We start from the raw sequence: 19271 nt of genomic DNA on the forward strand, positions 1-19271 counted from the left end.
ACTTAACGCTAATACAAATATAGACGGATCAGAAAAAAATAGGTGTGTTTAGTTTTGGAGGATATTGTTTATTATTGACACAGTCGTAGAGGTTAGACAGATCTAGGTCACCGTACTTCTAAAGGAAGATTTTCTCTCTTGTGCCAATCAAATTTACACTAATATTAATTATTTCTTGATGATTCCAGTATCATTCGCTCTTCCTCACTGAATATCGAAAAAAAATCATCTTCCGTTAGCGATTACATGTTATTTTAAGTAACATGTTTTATTTGATAAGTGATAATTCAGTACTGTATACATAAAATGATGGTGATGATGATATAGCAAGGATAAATATTCTCTTTTACATTTTGTTCTTGTTTGACATCGTCACGTTAGGATGTCATAGCAACTTTTATATACAGTTTTCCTTTGTACAATATTTGCAAAGTATCGTGGAAGTACTCCTTAATCCTCAATTGTCTTACACTACAGTTCGTGTATTCTATGTTTGTTTCACAAACAGACATCTTTAAAGGATCAGTCAGATTTAGCCCGCGTTGCAGATGAATTTCAAGATGGCAGGGGCCGTACATACCTTCACTGTTCTCTTCGTGTTCTGTCTTCTTTTGGCCAAATTCGCTGACTGCGAGACGTTCATACCTACCAATAACAATGGAAATACAACTTTTCCAAATGTTACCAGAGTTTATGGAGAAATTCGCTCAATAATAGAAATGGCAAATTTTAACGTGACTATTTCCGAAAATGAGATATCAAGTTTTCTCGATAATGTACCAATTGATGTTTTTAACGATATTCCTGTCGAAACGGTAACGTCATTATTAGCTGTATTTATTGATGATGCAATAGAGTCTGCCTTTCAAGATTCCAGTAAAGTGTCTGAAGCGTGTTTAACCGATCTAACAACGTTTTTGCAAGATTTATTGAAGATAAGTAGCGACAATTATGCATACCAATGTAAGTTATAAAAAATATGTTGTTTTTCGATATGTGTGCGGTTAATATGAACTGATTTGTTATTTTAGAAACGGGAGTAAACTCAGATGAGGCATAATGTAGTGCATTTTGCGTATCTATATATAAATTCTGGTTAATTCTGACATAGGCGAGCACAATGGAAAAACTTCGGGACAAATCTCCGCCTTGGATACCTACCTTATCTATCTCAGATGTAGGCCTACCGCGAAACGTAGATTTGATAACATTAGTTTCCACTATTACGATATTGTTCCATATTTCTATCTTAGGAAGATATTATAAAGGGTTTTATAAGAAAATGTCTGATTTCAATCGGTAAATTTTAACTCTACGCGCGGTAGAAGTAATTTCCGGTCCACGGTAAGGTGTGTCAATCACCTTGCAACTTCCCTGCATGATTGGTTTCAACCAGGGAGTTGTAAAACAACTCCATGTTTCAACTAAGTTGGTGCTTGGTGGCGATAGCCATTTTGTTTGGATTTTTTCGGACCGCGCGTGTGAAGGTATAGACATGGAGGTAAAGGTATAGAGGTACATAACGATCAAATTAAATATATTCATAAAACATAGAAGTATATTTTGGGAAATAAGTATATAAAATTACATCGAGAGAACTGATGATAAGAGCTTTTGTTCGAAATCGAATAAAACCCCGATAGCCGAGTTGTATTATATATATAACACAATTATACTATTTTTAGTAGATTTCATCGGACTGTTATCTACAATTTACCAAGCATTTGTTATTCTTTTTTACCACTTTTCATATCTACAATAAACACTATACGTAAAATGCTATTAATCATCTAAGACACTGTGAAACAGGTTAGTGAATATCAAAAGAATTCACGCCGACCGAAATCGTCCAGGCCAGAATGTCCTTCTAAAACTTTTTACCCGAGTCATTAACATTTCAAGAAATCGTCTACACTTTCTAGAGGGGGAGCGAACGAAGCGAGTCCATCCTCTTGTTGTCAGAATAATAATAAATAATTTCCTGAAATAACTAGTCTTTTTCTTTTTAGTGCTGGCTTCTAACGGGAAATTACCGTCAGTAAGCGATGTGTATAACGCTAATTTCCAGTCTCTCGGAGACTATGACTTGTGCGTAGGGGCAAAATCGCCATTTGAAACTAAACAATGTGGAATGACACTGTATTTAGCGGTAAGTTCAATTATTTTAAATTTGTTAAGAGAATCTAATATTTACTTAACGAAAGGCAACCTAACCTGGTCTTTACTTTAATAGCATCAGTCATTTGATGCTGTATCAGCAGCTGCGTCTATTAAACTAAGATGCATAGAGATACCTCAGGTATATCATATTGTAGGACTCCCTATTATGGGTCCTATGACAAAATGTTTATATCATTGTTTGTATACCGACTGAGACCCACTAAGACTACACTAGAACAATAATGAATGACGATACATAAACATGTATGTTTTCCACATGGAGTAATATAAGTATAGGATAACCATTTGTAACTGCTTTTAATGACAATTTTATTTTCACAAATCTAATCAAAGAACGATAAACTGGATATAACAAATTATTCATAACATCTAAATTGTCGGTATTAACATGAACGGCCCTTTAAACTTTTTATCTCTATTACATTGTAGTCAATCGGTATAACAATCGCTATATGCAGTCCCGCATCTTGCAGCGAAGATGATTTGAAAATTATCATTGACGGAGGTAAGAAAACTTTGTTAAATTTTATTTTATTTCGGTTTTTCATGTTCATTTACGTCAAAAGACGTTTTGTCGAACGCCACTTTGCCTGCAGACTTCTGGTCAACAGACTTTTGACCGACGAAAATTTTTCACTGACCGTATATTTCGTCAATTGTCATACGGAAAAACGTTATTTACGTGTTCAATGTTTAAAGCTGTTCTTTTCAAATCATGCTTTCAAACAAAAATAGTTGATCTACAGTACAGTGTACAATGTAAGTTTATTCTATCAGATATAATAATTGCATCAATAAATAGTCATATTAATTCATAATTACCTTTCTTTTTATTTAACTTTGCAGTGAAAACATTACCTGTATTTAATGAAACCAGTAATGTTGACATTAGCTGGATTCACGTTGGATTTCAATGTATCGACGAAGTTCCTTGGTCAACTGGTTCAATAGTAACCTTGTAAGATATTTCTTTCAATATTTAATTATTTTTTAAATATTAATTTTTGTTAACTACATAGATTCCAGTTTGATTGTAAGTGCCCTATCAATCGCTACAAAATAGCGCGGTGAATTCAGATTTTGACTGGATTAAGCTCGGAAAGCGTTTCCTCATGATGATAGCATAACAATAATGCCTAGCGCATGCTCCACAATCGTTTACCATTCAAACAACCTAATAATGGCATTTTAATGTATGCTTACGTCACACTGTTAAATTAACATACTATATATAGTATAAACTCAATATAGAACCACTGTATTATTAGTTTTGTGAATCATCTAAAAATAAACAATGATTATACGTTATCCTTAGAAATAAATTGTTGGTTTGTGATCTCTTTAAGGTTGTCTTGGTAATGCAAAATACTCTTTAGTTAGAGAGACGCACCTTGTGTAAATAATACCACATGAGCCCACATCCTCCCTGCTTATATAATAACTTATGTCTATATGGTAATCTACGCCTACATTTTAAACACTAAGTTGTATGACCTTATATTTTAGTACAATCATTTGCTAACTGTGTAATTTATTGACTGGCCAAACATGCTATGTCACAACAACGTAATGCTTCGCCAATAACGTTAATTTGAGATTTCAAAAATTATGTAGAAGCCATTCTAATCAATTAGTCGGCTCCTCTATGTTAGATATTTATTGAAATAAAAATAAAACAGGCATTTGCAAGGATTGCTCACGATGTATGTATGGGAAAAATGTGAGTCGAAAGACAAAAAAAAAAAGGTTGTTCACGACCACTATTAATAGAAAATTCTTTTTTTAAAATTTATATTATATATTGACATTTATATAATTATTTAGTTATTATTATCATTTAATATCGAAACTATGTACTCTAATCAATGGCAAACATACAGTAACAGCGGGTATACGCACTGGTCTTCGTGGATTTCCTTATTTTTAATACCAAATATTAGGATTGTAAAGTAACTCAAAATAGCACTATGTTGATAAACCTTTGTTTCAGTGTCACATAGTCGTCCAGAAAAAAAATAGATGACAATTACACACGTCTGACCTATGGGATGACATCAGTTAGACAACATCCAAACTCTTCATATTGAAATGGACACGGTGAAGAAATGAATTAAAATCCCTGATGTAATATTTACCAATCAATCGGTATACCGTACCATTTATCTAAATATTTTTCTTCTTTTTGTAGAGCTCTACTGTCAATATTTGCATTATTGGTTGTCCTGGGAACTGTCCACGACTACACTATAAAACAGAAACTTAAAAATAGAAACCACGTTTATGAAAAGGAACAAGACATTCATATGGAAAAGAACAACGACAACCTCGGATACCACGCAAAGGAAAGTAAGATTGACTTGGATTCACAAGAGAAGGGCGAGGTAGATAACAAGGCGTTTGAAGCAACTGAAGAAAGTGCCGCATCATCTAATACACGTGAAATAAAACGGTCAAGCAGCAATAAAAAAGCTTCTCCGCCAGACGAAAACTCTAATGAGAAACGACTTCAAACCAATAAGAACCTTCCAATACAGAAATGTTCGTATTACTATTATAATTATTTCGGTTGTTTATGTACAAACAATAGAAGTGTATACGTATTTTTTCATACATTTGTAAAATATAAACACAATAACAATTGCCACAAGCGTTACAATAAGCAACTTTCAGCGGTATACATTTTTTAATCGTGAAATGGTAAGAATGTTGACCGTCATAGTTTGTCTTATTTTGTCGTTGATGAAGACATTTATTCCCAATCCATCGATACATAGATGGGACTTTCAGCTTTATTGTCGCCTGTTGGTGGGTTGACATTAATTAAATCGAATTCCCGCTCTTTACTAAACATCCTTTACAATTTAAATCATGAGGCCGTGGTTTGAACAGCTTATATCTTTTGTTAATAACATTTTCTTTATAGTGACGAGTACTGAAAATGTCTTTGAAAAAGTGTTACTATCATTTTCGGCAACAAGAAACGGATCCAAGATATTTGACATTGGGAACAGTTCCAGACAACTGGGGTGTTTGAACGGAATCAGGGTTTTAAGTATGTGGTGGGTGATACTTGGACACTCTTTGTATTTTGCCATTGCACGATATGGTAAGACTTTTATTATGAATAGTATATTAGCGTAAGCATAACACACTGTTCAACTAGCTATATCAGTAATCAATTATATACCAAGCATCGTAGTAATAGAATGAGTTAGAACGTTAATATCGCATAAAACCACCCTATTGCACCAACAATTAGTGCGTCTGATTTAGCAAAGTTTCTCTTAGCGTTAACCGTATACTGTTACTATAGTTGGAATAGGTTTAGATTGAAGAAACACGATTAACAATTTTCTGTGATTTTACAATTAGATAACCCAGCACATGTATACAGCCTTGCCACTGATCTTACGTTTGCAGCAATTGTCAACGCTACATTTTCCGTAGATACTTTCTTTGTGTTAAGGTAATGAACATACATTTTAGATTTGTTAAAAGATCAATAATAATAGTTCGAATGTTGATCTGAATGCAAAATAAGATTTCGAAGTTTGGAAAAAGCTATGGGTTTTACATTCTTTAGCCTTTGATTATTATCATTGTCATGTCATTGTTGTTTATACACAAGTACATTAAACAATGAAGTTTATGACGACGATAATTATTATAACTTTAATGATAAAACAAGCTTTATTTATTTTTTAGTGGCCTTCTTCTTACGTATCTCACTTTGAAACATCTTAAAAAGACAAATGGTCGAATCAACTGGTTACTGTTCTATTTTCATCGATTTTGGAGATTGACGCCCTCATATATGATGAGCATTGGTATATTATCAACCCTATTTGTCTATTTCGGCAAAGGAATAGGAAAAAATGAATTTGCTGAATATTCTACAAACACGTGTTCAGATTACTGGTGGACAAACCTGCTTTATATCAATAACCTTTACCCGTTTCCTGGTAGCTTGGCAAATATGGTGAGAATTGGATTTTTCAATGAATCATACTGTACGCTACGTAATTAGAATTTGTATTTCAATTATTTCCGTAATGTACATTTCACGATTATTCCAGCGTAACCCTAACTATTCCTGTGACAAACTAGGCATATTTATAAAGAGTTGTCTTTACAGGCCCGTAGCCAGGGTTTTTTGTTGGGGTTCGGGCGAACCCCCCCTTTTGCGCGAACCCCCCTTTTACCAGCGAACCCCCCTTGAAAAACAAAGGCCCCACTTTCAAAATCGTGCAATCAATTATCAATTATAGCAGATTTTTTGGTAATTTTACTTCTATTGACTATGTTTAAATCGATCGAATATATATTGTCCGATGTCAAAGTCACTGCCGAGCGTGAGATCGAGAGATTGTTGAGAGATGATGGTTATAAATATGACAGAAAAATGGACTGACCAATCGCGTGCTTCGGCCGGGCTTTTCGGAACGCACAAGATCACGTTCAGTTCAGTTCAATCTTTTTGGGGATTTTTATTTTTTTCCTGGAAATATTTTTCATTAAACCAAAGAATTTCACTGTGTAAACTTGAATAAAAATGGTGCTGAGTTAAATTGGTACGTGTACGTAGGCCTACCGTATATTTCGGTGTATAAGACGCACTTTTGACACGCAAATTTGACCTCTAAATGTTACCCTAATTAATTTAATTACCTACTTTATTTTTTTATTTTTATTTTATTCAATCAAAACCTATTTGTCTATTTCGGCAAAGGAATAGGAAAAAATGAATTTGCTGAATATTCTACAAACACGTGTTCAGATTACTGGTGGACAAACCTGCTTTATATCAATAACCTTTACCCGTTTCCTGGTAGCTTGGCAAATATGGTGAGAATTGGATTTTTCAATGAATCATACTGTACGCTACGTAATTAGAATTTGTATTTCAATTATTTCCGTAATGTACATTTCACGATTATTCCAGCGTAACCCTAACTATTCCTGTGACAAACTAGGCATATTTATAAAGAGTTGTCTTTACAGGCCCGTAGCCAGGGGTTTTTTTTGGGGTTCGGGCGAACCCCCCCTTTTGCGCGAACCCCCCTTTTACCAGCGAACCCCCCTTGAAAAACAAAGGCCCCACTTTCAAAATCGTGCAATTAATTATCAATTATAGCAGATTTTTTGGTAATTTTACTTCTATTGACTATGTTTAAATCGATCGAATATATATTGTCCGATGTCAAAGTCACTGCCGAGCGTGAGATCGAGAGATTGTTGAGAGATGATGGTTATAAATATGACAGAAAAATGGACTGACCAATCGCGTGCTTCGGCCGGGCTTTTCGGAACGCACAAGATCACGTTCAGTTCAGTTCAATCTTTTTGGGGATTTTTATTTTTTTCCTGGAAATATTTTTCATTAAACCAAAGAATTTCACTGTGTAAACTTGAATAAAAATGGTGCTGAGTTAAATTGGTACGTGTACGTAGGCCTACCGTATATTTCGGTGTATAAGACGCACTTTTGACACGCAAATTTGACCTCTAAATGTTACCCTAATTAATTTAATTACCTACTTTATTTTTTTATTTTTATTTTATTCAATCAAAACCAACAGCGATAAATACCGCCACTAACAGGTTTGAAACATAAAACAATACAACATCATCAAAAACGGTTAACAATAAAATACAGATAAAATATATATATATATAAAACATAGATCGGCATGCCATAAACAATTTCAATTAATCAAACAGGTTATACAGGCTGTTCAAGAAGTGAACACATAATCGTCCTCTTAAAATAACCAAGTCTATCATTAAAAATATCGATATGATTGCTATTTAGATTATTAAATGTATAAGGTAGTCTATGAAAAAGTCCCCTCTTAGTACAGTCGACACGGCTAAAAGGAATATGCAATAAATGTCTATTTCGTGTACGACCAGGAACATTTAAACTAAACAGTGAAATTAATGAACAGTCATATTTAGAATTTAAAATATTATATAAAAAAAACATATCAGATATCGTTCGACGGTTGCTGACAGAATCAATGGAAAATTCAAAATTAACACAGTTAAAAGACAGGAATCGAACAAACTTCCGTTGAACAGTGTCGATTTGACGGGCCTGACATGGAGAAATTGAATTGAAAATTACGGAACAATATTCAAGGTGAGGACGTATAATAGATTTGTATAAAGATAAAAGTGCCCTGCCGTCGTTCATAAACCTACAATTTCTCCATATTAAGCCCATCATTCTATTAGCTTTTGACAACACATGATTAATATGTGAACAAAAATTTAATTTACTATCAATAAAAATACCTAAATCTTTCCATACATAAACCATCTCAAGATCATGTCCATTCAGATTATAATTGAAGAGCACAGGCCTTTTTTTAAGTGTTATAGATAAATATTTGCATTTATTAGAATTAAGTTTTATCCCCTACTTCTCCGTCCATTCCACGAGACCATCCAGATCCTCCTGAAGTGAAAAAGCATCCTGTGGAGTGGTAATCACTTTAAACAATTTCAGATCGTCAGCAAATAAAAGAGACTCGGAATGATTAAATTTTAAAGGAAGATCGTTGATAAATAAATTAAACAAAAGCGGGCCCAGGATCGAGCCCTGCGGAACGCCCGATAACACAGGGAGCCAATCAGATGTCTCTCCCCCAATGACAACACGCTGTTGTCTATTAGTTAAATAGCTTTTAAACCAACTTAAAAGTGAACCGGATAAACCAAATTTTGAAAGTTTAAAAATAAGCAAATCATGGGAAACGGAATCAAAAGCCTTAGAGAAATCAGTGTAAATCACATCGCACTGCTTCTTGCTGTTAATTGCATCGTATGATGTAGCAAGAAGCAGTGCGAGGTTGGTTTGACGTGATCTCCCAGAGACAAAACCATGCTGCCTAGGACTTAAAGCATTAGCAACATGTGATGACAAACCATCATGCACAATGCGCTCAAAAATCTTAGACATAGTAGGCTACTAATACTTAAATTAATTAAAAATAGTGTACTACTCTGCAATGTTACTCACTCCTGTCTAACCACAGTGTGGTAACAAGTTTATTGAATTTTTAGTTAAGGTACAGTAAACTGTCATCCTCGACTGTATTAATTAATATTACAGTACGCATTAGATATTCTACCCAGGCCTAGTAATACTCTCTGAACTCGCGGGTGTGTATTCTAGCAGCATGCAGCATCACAGCGCAACACATTTATGGAAGAGTCCATTAATTACGGTGGTGTCACATTTTAATTACACAATAACTATTTCCCTTGATCACGGTGGTTTATTTTTATTACATCTCTATGTCAACAATCACATAATTTTATAATCATGTAGGCAATAGTTCGTATGTTAAGCGATATCTAAAAGAGTGTGTTGTTATTATGTTAAGTAGCTTCCCCTAATCTCATAGTGTATATGGCCAACAGTGCTGGCCACCAGGCAAGGAGCACATGGTTAGTGCGTATCCGGATATTCACCCCCTGGACATTTACCACCCGGAAAACTACCCCCCGGACAACCACCACCTGGACCACTACCCCCTTAGGACAACTACCCCTTTAGGACAACTACCCCCCGGACAAATACCCTCCGGACAAATACCCCCCGGACAACTACCCCCTTAGGACAACTACCCCCTTAGGACAACTACACCCCGGACAACTACCCCCCGGACAATTACCCCCTAGGAACAATTACCCCCCGGACATTTATCCCCCGGACATTTATCCCCCGGACAATTACCCCCCGGACAATTACCCCCCGGACAACTACCTCTGACACAATACTCCCCGTAGGACAACTACTTCCTGGACAATACTCCGAGGGAAAATAATCTTTTAGGACAATTACCTCCGTAGGACAACTAACCCCTGGACAACTACCCCCCGGACAATTACCCCCAAGGAACAATTACCCCCGGACAATTACCCCCTAGGAACAATTACCCCCTGACAACCCCCCCCCCCCACCCGGGTAATTACCCCGCGGACAACTACCTCTGACACAATACTCCCCGTAGGACAACTACCTCCTGGACCTGGACAATACTCCGAGGGCAAATAATATTTTAGGACAACTACCTCCGTAGGACAACTAACCCCTGGACAACTACCACCCAGAAAACTATCCCTTTAGAACAACTACCCCCCGGACGGACAACTACCACCCAGACCATTCAACAACCTGACTCTGCAACAGTGTATAATAGGAATTAATAACTATATTTTAATTCGTTACTTTGACGAATTACTATTCATTATTGTAAACAAAAGTAAAAGATTGAACATAAATATAGCCTGGTTTAAACTGAAGATTGTCACACATGATCATAGGATAGTCGAACGTATTATATAGTACTCCCTGTATTTACTGTAAAGACTGGGTTCGCTAATAATAATAATAATGTTTGCGTCAGGACAATGCTTCGATAACCACTGGTCTTAAAAGAATTAATTTTTGTCTCAAATTTGTCATATAGGCCTATGTATTTTTGTACACTTGAAGAATAATATCACTTTTGATATTTGACCTCAATGTTCACTCACCGAATAAACGGTGATCTTTAAATAAATTCCCCTCAAATAAACGGTGATCATGTCACTCCCATGAAACATCATATGGAATTAATAATCGGCGTCTATTTCCATTAGATTATACCCCCTCCCATTGAATAAACAACTTTCTTCCAATAAATGTCCACCTAAAAACCACCTAAACAATAAACAGCCCAGGCCGTTTTGTCAATAAATACGGTACTTTAAATCTAGCACATCTAGGGTCTAGCGTGCTGTTAAACAGAATAATCGGTTAAAAACGGGTGTTTCGAAACTAGAGACCCGAGACCAGAGACCAGAGACCCGAGACCAGAGACCAGAGACCCGAGACCCAATACGAAAAGGGAGACCTAAATATACGAAAAGAGAGACCCACGTACGAAAAGGGAGACCCCACTATACGAAAAGAGAGACCCTAATATACGAAAAGGGAGACCTAAATATACGAAAAGGGAGACCCAAATTATACGAAAAGGGAGACCCCACTATTAGCCTGGGTGCAGAACAATTATTATACGCATTTGCGGGAAAAAAGTATAGGAAAATTTTTTTTTGGTTTTTCTAATAGAGTATACCATATAGAATGTCAGAAAAAAAATCCCCATCCCAGGGTCTTGGGGAAATTTTTTTATGGCACTTTTAAATTTTGGCCTATATAACACACACAAATTCCTATTAACACACACAAAAACCTATATATATGGGATAGGGAAAATCAATTAACAGTTTTTGTTACTTGCAGTTGTGTTTTTATGATTAAAATTAGTAGAGGCTTACTTTAATAACTACTTCTCATAGTAGTGGATGAATCAAGTCGATACGATGACATCATCATGCCAGAATCCAATATGGCGTCCAATTTAGTGGGAAAAACAGGGTATTGCTAAACCCCCGCAAACCCCTGGAAACCTTCAAAAAACATAGAAAACCCCACCGAACCAACATAAAAGTGATTGAATCATGGAGTGTACGGCCCACTGGATATGTTCATGTTAAAAAAAATTAAAAATTTCCACTGTTAACTACTTATTTTTGGGTTAAAACATCATTTATTTGTTAAAAATTAGCAATCATTTTTTACCAAAAATGATATTTTACCCCAAAAATAAGTCGTTAACAGTAGAAATTTTATTTTTTTTAAAACATGGATATACCCAGTGGGTCGTACACTACATGATTCAATCACTTTTATTATGTTGGTTCAGTGGGGTTTGCTATGTTTTTTTGGAGGTTTGCAAGGGTTTGCGGGGGTTTAGCAATACCCTGTTTTTTCCGCCAAATTGGACGCCATATTGGATTCTGGCATGATGATGTCATTGTTATCGACTCGATTTATTAACCAATATGAGAAGTAGTTATTAAAGTAAGCCTCAGCAAATTTTAATCATCATAACACAACTCCAAGTTTAAAAAAACATGAATTGGTTTTCCCTATCCCCTATATAGGTATTTGTGTGTGTTAATAGGCATTTGTGTGTGTTATATAGGCCAAAATTTAAAAAGGCCGTAACAAATTTTCCCCAAGACCCTGAGATGGGGATTTTTTTTCTAACATTCTATATGGTATACTCTATCAGAAAAATAAAAAAAAAATTTTCCTATACTTTTTTCCCGCAAAATGTGTACTGCACCCAGGCTATATACGAAAAGAGAGACCACACTATACGAAAAGGGAGACCCTAATATACGAAAAGAGAGACCCAAATATAGGTCTCCCTTTTCGTATTGGGTCTCGTGTCAGGTCTCTGGTCTCGGTCTCTAGTTTCGAAACACCCGTTAAAAACAGATGATTTCATTTTTACAGAAACCGTTTGTCTACTTTTTGGATTGGGGGGGGGGGGGCGGGTAGTTGACCGGGGGGTAGTTGACCGGGAGGGTAGTTGACCGGGGGGTAGTTATCCGGGGGTAGTTATCCTAAGGGGGTAGTTGTCCTAAGGGGGTAGTTGTCCGGGGGGTAGTTGTCCGGGGGGTTGTTATCCTAAGGGGGTAGTTGTCCTAAGGGGGTAGTTGTCCGGGGGGTAGTTGTCCGGGGGGTAGTTGTCCGGGGGGTAGTTGTCCTAAGGGGGTAGTTGTCCGGGTGGTAAATATCCGGGGGGTAACTGTCTAGGGGGTAGGTGTCCTAGAACCGGTTAGTGCTCTCCTCTCCTCATATTGCTGTAATGCATGCATGGAAATAGGAAAGATTTTCATATAGGCCTACCCAACATGATATTCCTGGTTCATTATCAGCCTAAAAAAACTGAACATCATTTGGATTCATTTTATAATGGTCATACACACAATAAGAAGGTATATATTTAAATAATATGAAATTAAAGTTACTTAAATAGACATAGGCTAGCCCTACCCACACAGTGCATCGTAACTGAAAAAATATGGGGATTTCCCTTTTCATTGAACGTTCAGTTGAAGTAGAGACTGACTACGATGTAATAAAGGCAATCAAACAAAATTATATCATTTGATTCTAATAAATATGTCTCAAATATCGTTGTTTTATTATTAAAATACCATTGTTTTGATTGTAAAATGTTTAAATTTCGGCCTACTAAATAAGTGCGTCTTATGCATCGACTACATAAAAAATACTAATATTTCAGTCTCTGTTATGGGTGCGTCTTATACACAGGTGCGACTTTTACACCGAAATATACGGTACTATTTGTTTTTTATGTTTATAGGATAAGAAATTATTTAAGGGCCTAATATAATATACTTTTTTGCAACAATAAAGCTGTATTTCATGATCAGTACTACTAACTTCCATAATACTGTACTATATAATTTATCTGCATAACTCAGATTTTAGTAGGTAAAAAATGTCTCTGTAACCTTATTAAAACAACCGCAATTGCTCTGAGAGCCAAAGCTTCCAGGGGCCTTCGCCCCCCCTGGACTCCGACTGGGGGCCCTTGGCGGCCCCCTGGCCCCCAGCCTACGGTTGCTCGCTGAGCTCGCAAAATACTTGGTGTCAAGAAACCCTCTGATGCATTCTGGCTACGGGCCTGCTTTAAGTTAAGTGAAGTGGAGATGCAGTGAATAAAGATTGTTTCTTATATTGGCCTCTCTGACCTCAAACGCTTTATCGAAATACTGTGTTATTATAAAACCAAACTCTGACGATGCAATCCATTGTGATTGTATGCTTCGAACGTTATCTGCTCATCTTCAATCAATGTATTAGTGGATCCTGAAATTGCTATGCACATTGACTGAACTTGGTCGATAAAACTTGATTGTAGATTGTATCAAGGTAAACAAGATAGAAGGCCGCACTTATATCTCTAACCTGATATTTAGAATAATTTATTGTTCAACTCATTTTATTTTGCAGTGCATGGGTTGGAGTTGGTATTTGGCAAATGATATGCAATTCTTTATTATAAGTCCAATTCTGATTATATTACTCTATAAGTAAGTTTAAACAAAACCACTTTCATCTATGTAAAGTATCTGTTATTGTTACGATGTAAACATACTGTAATTTAAATATTATAGAGCAAAATATTATAGAGTGAAATATTATAGAGCAAAATATTATAGAGTGAAATATTATAGAGTGAAATATTATAGAGTGAAATATTATAGAGTGAAATATTATAGAGTGAAATATTATAGAGTGAAATATTATATAGTGAAATATTATAGAGTAAAATATTATAGAGTAAAATATTATAGAGTAAAATATTATAGAGTAAAACATTACAGAGTGAAATATTACAGAGTGAAATATTACAGAGTGAAATATTATAGTGTGAAATATTATAGTGTGAAATATTATAGAGTGAAATACTATAGTGTGAAATATTATAGAGTGAAATATTATAGAGTGAAATATTACAAAGTGAAATATTACAGAGTGAAATATTATTGAGTGAAATATTACAGAGTGAAATACTATAGAGTGAAATATTATAGTGTGAAATATTATAGAGTGCGAGCTGATTGGTATTTCGGCCCATATTGCAGATGTGTCATGATCTTCGGTTGTCTCTCCGATTAATAAATCATGAATAATGTATACATCAACCATGTATTCGCCCATATTAAAGATTAATCAATTAGAGATTAAGTATTATAATTGAAAACTAATGCTTTAAGTTATAATTATTTATATTTTTCAGGAATTGGAAAATTGGTCTCCCTGCAATCAGTGTCTTGTGTGCAGCCTCGATCGCTATAACGGCTTGGATTTCATACTACTGGGGACTACCAGTTACCGGTTCTGTGTTGCAGTTGAGTATTTTTCTCTTGATGTTACATAGGGATAATTATGCTAATTCAATTTTGTTACAATTGTGTTGATAGAATTTTAATAAATTTGAAAACGGTTAAAATAAAATTTGCAAAGAGTCCCTTCTGAAAGTTAGACGCTTTTATCATGCTTGGAGGAACGTACATCCTACTATTGTTAATAGTTACTATCCTAACTTTGTGATATACAATGATTACATCTACTTGTTTTCCCTTTTTTATTCATTTTTTTTTCATTTTCTATTCCTTCTTTTTCTTTACTTTCTTCTCTTTCTTTTCCTTCTTCATTTCTTCTTTTTTTCCTGTTTTTTCCCCGTTTTCCATATTTCGTTTTTGTTTTTCCTCCTTTCTTTTTAATTTTACCCCTTTTTTCTACTTCTTTTTCTTAAATATTTTCTTCTTTTTTTGTTGGCACACAATATGATGTGAATGTATTATTACTACTATGCTAGAATACAAATACAGAGTGAAATAGCGGTGTAGGTTATATTTTTATTTTATGACTCTCGCTAGTCAGTAAAGCCGTCTCTAGCGAAAGTATCATAAGTATGATTTTTAAATGTACGAGGCCTTGTATAATATCATTTATTTTTGTATATTTTATTTTTCAACTAGAGGTTATTACAACAACCGAACTGTGGATATTCTAGATGATCGCATGTACGCGAAACCGTATTGTCGTATACAAGCATTTCTTGTTGGAATGGCTGTCGGGTATATTTTGTACCGTCTGGACAAAAAGGCAATTAAAATCCCTCCAGTAAGTTTTCTTTTTTCTTAAGGGCAGTCAGAACCTTCAGTTGTCTCTTTTAGGTCCTTATACTTCACAGTTTTTGAAATTCACAATAATTGAATTTAGAATATTGGTTTTATTTTCTAGAATAATTAATTGTTCATACAGAATTCTCTGAAAATCACTTTATATGCTATTATTAATAAACATACAAATGATATCTCACAAAGTAAGTTTTATCACATTAGATGGTTGTTTTTCTCGGTTGGACTGCGGCCGTTGGCACGGGTATAGCTATTGTATACGGCACCTGCGGAGCAAATCGAGGCAATCCACCGACACATGAGGTTGCTGCATTCTACAATGCAGTGTCACGGTTTGTTTGGTCGGTGGCAGTTGGATGGGTCATCTTTGCCTGTATTACAGGTTATGGAGGTAATGCATTACCAACTTTAATTCCTTTTTGTGTCTAAATCATTTTTAAATTTATTTTTATATTTCAGAAATATCGTAACTTTTACTTTGCTCTCTTTGATTTTATTAGTATACATTAATTGGTATTATATACTTGATGCCTTTCTATTTTTTTATACTATGTTTCCCCTTTCGTATTTTCTCCCTCACTTCTTATTTCAATATTTAGTCAAAATGTCTTTCCTTCGCGTATTTTGCTTTCTTTTTGTCTTCTTTTCTCCTCGCCATGGATGTTTTTCGACTACTTCTTTTTTTGATGTAGTTCTTTGATTGTAAACCAGTAATATAAACTTACGTTTACAAGATAGTTTCGTCTAGCTGTCAGCTTGACTTCTTTAGTTGCTATGCGTTATGACGCCGATTGGCCTTCTTTTCAGCCACTGGATGTTTTTGGTTTGTAGCCTAGGGGACCAGTCTTGTAAACGTAAGTTTATATTACTGGTTTACAATCAAGGAACTATATCAATATACTATCGAAACCATAAGAAATGTTTTCACTACTTTTCTTTTATAACCCATGCTCTTCTAATTGTATGCTATACATGCTCATGGTTTTTTAGCAGCACATTCTTTTCTTACTGTATATAATATTTACCCCAAAGATATTTGTCAAATATTTCAAAGGTAATACAACAATATAATTGTACTTAGTGAGGCAATGCAAGTTGCAAACTTCATAAGTAAAATGAATAATAATTAACTTACAGTACTTTGCTAACTTCACTAATACTATTAATAATTAATAAAATCGGTTACCTCACTTCAATAACAAAAAAAAGTATATACTTATATATACCTATTTCTTCTCAATAGTTTACTCAACTGTATGTGTTTATTTTAGGGTTTGTCAATACGCTGCTTTCATGTGCATTCTGGACTCCACTTACTCGTCTTAATTACGGAGCTTATCTTCTCCATCCGATTGTTATGTACGCTGTGATATATTCATGGAAAACATTGTTTCATTTCAGCTATGTTAATTACGTACGTATAGTTAAAACACATATTTTTTTGAATATATTAATTTGACGAATATTAAAATATAAATTTAAACTATATCTTGGGCTATATTAAAGTAAAATGCATTATAGGTTTCTAATTCATTTTTTGAGCCATTTTACATTAACTCAATTTTACTTTCTTTTACGTGAGTATGGCTAGATCTTGTTCATTCGTTTATTTTATCAAAAAAGCACATTGTACATACAATAAGGACAATTTTCATGACTAAAAATATTAATACAAAAAAAAAACATGTAAAACAATGCTAACATTATTTAAAAAAAAAACTGTTATCAACTATTCAATTTAATTGGTTTATTGCACAGTGAGTAATAAAGAATGGTTGAATAGCTGATTTAAATGATTAATTACACATTTTTTCAATCTTATTTCAGTCGTTTTTCTTCGTTGGAAGCATTGTGTTTTCTTATGTGTCTTCGTTCATTCTCTCCATTCTGATAGAAGGACCCTTTATGCAGTTGGAAAAGGTGATTTTTGGAAAAGCCAAGAAAGCGTAATCCTACACCTACAAAAACAAATATTGTTCTACCACCGAGTTGAATGACAGTTTGTATTACCACCGGTGGTATTACATTACCCTACCTCTTGCTCGTTGCAGTAAAATATTACATTATACAACATTACAAACAAAAAAATGGTACACATAGGTTGCAGAAATGTTACAGTAATCCCTCTCTTTCATTTTTAAAAGATAAAACCGATTAAAACATATATTAAATGGGGAAAAATGGTAAAAGTCATTATAATCGTAGAATAGTACTATTTGTTCTTGTTTAAGTAGAAACTAAAACAAAAATGGATGAGAGAAATGAGAAAAATTCAAACTTTTGAAAAATAAGATATTTAGAATTCAAGTTGTAATTTAATAATTTTATTCTATATATGATACAGTAGTACGTGTATGTAACTGTAAGTTTACATCCAGACAAGCATACTAAAGTTATAGAATTAACATTTTCACATGGACGTTAACTACCTAACTTTGTCAGCAAGCTAAAGACTTTGTCAAACATCTACACACACGTGTGACCACTTTTGTATAAGCAAACCTAATCTACCGTTTTAAAATTGTTGTTTCTTTTTTATTTAACTTACCATATTAACCATTAAAATCCACTGTAAAGATAAACGTATCGATATCGTAAATCAATTAACTTATATGATAATATTGACTTAAACACTAGTTCATAATAGCAAAATGTAACACATTAATAATTCTTAATAAAAAAAATAATAGCCAGCGAATTATTTGTTATCTGTTCATAATAGCAAAATGTAACACATTATCATAACATTATTAACACATTCTTAATAAAAAATGATAGTCAGTGAATTATTTGTTTTTTGTTTTTAATGATATTACATTCATTACTAACAAATACAGTAACAGTATTAATGACAGTTGTTTCTCAACGTTTGTATTAGTTAATACTTACAACAAATAAACGTCGTAGTGGTGTATTGTTACATGTACTGTACTATTTCAATCGACTATGACAGTGACAGTTAACAAAGTATTAAATCGCAAATGTTTTACTGTATGGTATATTTTTTATATAGGCCTATAAAACATGAACACATTTCGTTACTGAGTGGATAAGGAATATAATTTTTATTTAAACATTGTTCCTCTTTGTATCCATCCTTTTCCCCATCCCCAATCATAATGTTATATACAAAACACAAATTGGACTCATTTTGTGACAAATTTCTCTTTCGGCGGAAGTAATTCCCAGGGTGCTAATTTTAGTCGACTACATAAATCATCGTGTCTATTTCTTCGTTTCTGTAAACGACAACGTATTAATTATAGACCTGAGCGGTACGTACATTTACAAAAACAGTTTTTTTATGCTGAAATTACTGTATATTCGAGGACCATCTGTAGGCACGATATAGATGGCACGTGAGCGTACCGTCTGGTTTATTAAATAACCGTTAATGTGGTTTACAATAGGCTCCACAACCCTTTTAGTCAGGTGGCTTAGCGACTAAAACGTTACACGGTGGACAAAAGCACCAAATTTTGCATGAGGCTTCTTTTAGGCGT

General features: G+C 34.3%; 1 protein-coding gene across 1 annotated transcript; it reads left to right on the forward strand.

The window, feature by feature from the left end:
• The first annotated feature begins 560 nt into the window (after positions 1–560).
• LOC140044035 (O-acyltransferase like protein-like) lies at positions 561–17718 on the forward strand. The gene is made up of 14 exons (XM_072088519.1): positions 561–963; positions 2010–2149; positions 2611–2686; positions 3028–3139; positions 4370–4719; positions 5105–5287; positions 5554–5647; positions 5887–6160; positions 14072–14151; positions 14862–14972; positions 15607–15751; positions 15973–16159; positions 17040–17182; positions 17596–17718. The coding sequence occupies exons 1-14, from the start codon at positions 561–563 to the stop codon at positions 17716–17718; spliced, it is 2421 nt and encodes an 806-aa protein (XP_071944620.1).
• The last annotated feature ends 1553 nt before the right edge of the window (positions 17719–19271 follow it).

The sequence above is a fragment of the Antedon mediterranea genome, chromosome 1, assembly GCF_964355755.1.
Source record: "Antedon mediterranea chromosome 1, ecAntMedi1.1, whole genome shotgun sequence".
Classification (NCBI taxonomy): domain Eukaryota; kingdom Metazoa; phylum Echinodermata; class Crinoidea; order Comatulida; family Antedonidae; genus Antedon; species Antedon mediterranea.

Excerpts from the sequence above, each read along its gene's own strand:
- LOC140044035 (XM_072088519.1), top strand. The coding sequence starts at position 561 with ATGGCAGGGGCCGTACATACCTTCACTGTTCTCTTCGTGTTCTGTCTT. Across the intron at positions 964-2,009 it reads CGACAATTATGCATACCAAT|TGCTGGCTTCTAACGGGAAA; the intron begins GTAAGTTATAAA and ends TTTTCTTTTTAG. Across the intron at positions 16,160-17,039 it reads CTGTATTACAGGTTATGGAG|GGTTTGTCAATACGCTGCTT; the intron begins GTAATGCATTAC and ends TGTTTATTTTAG.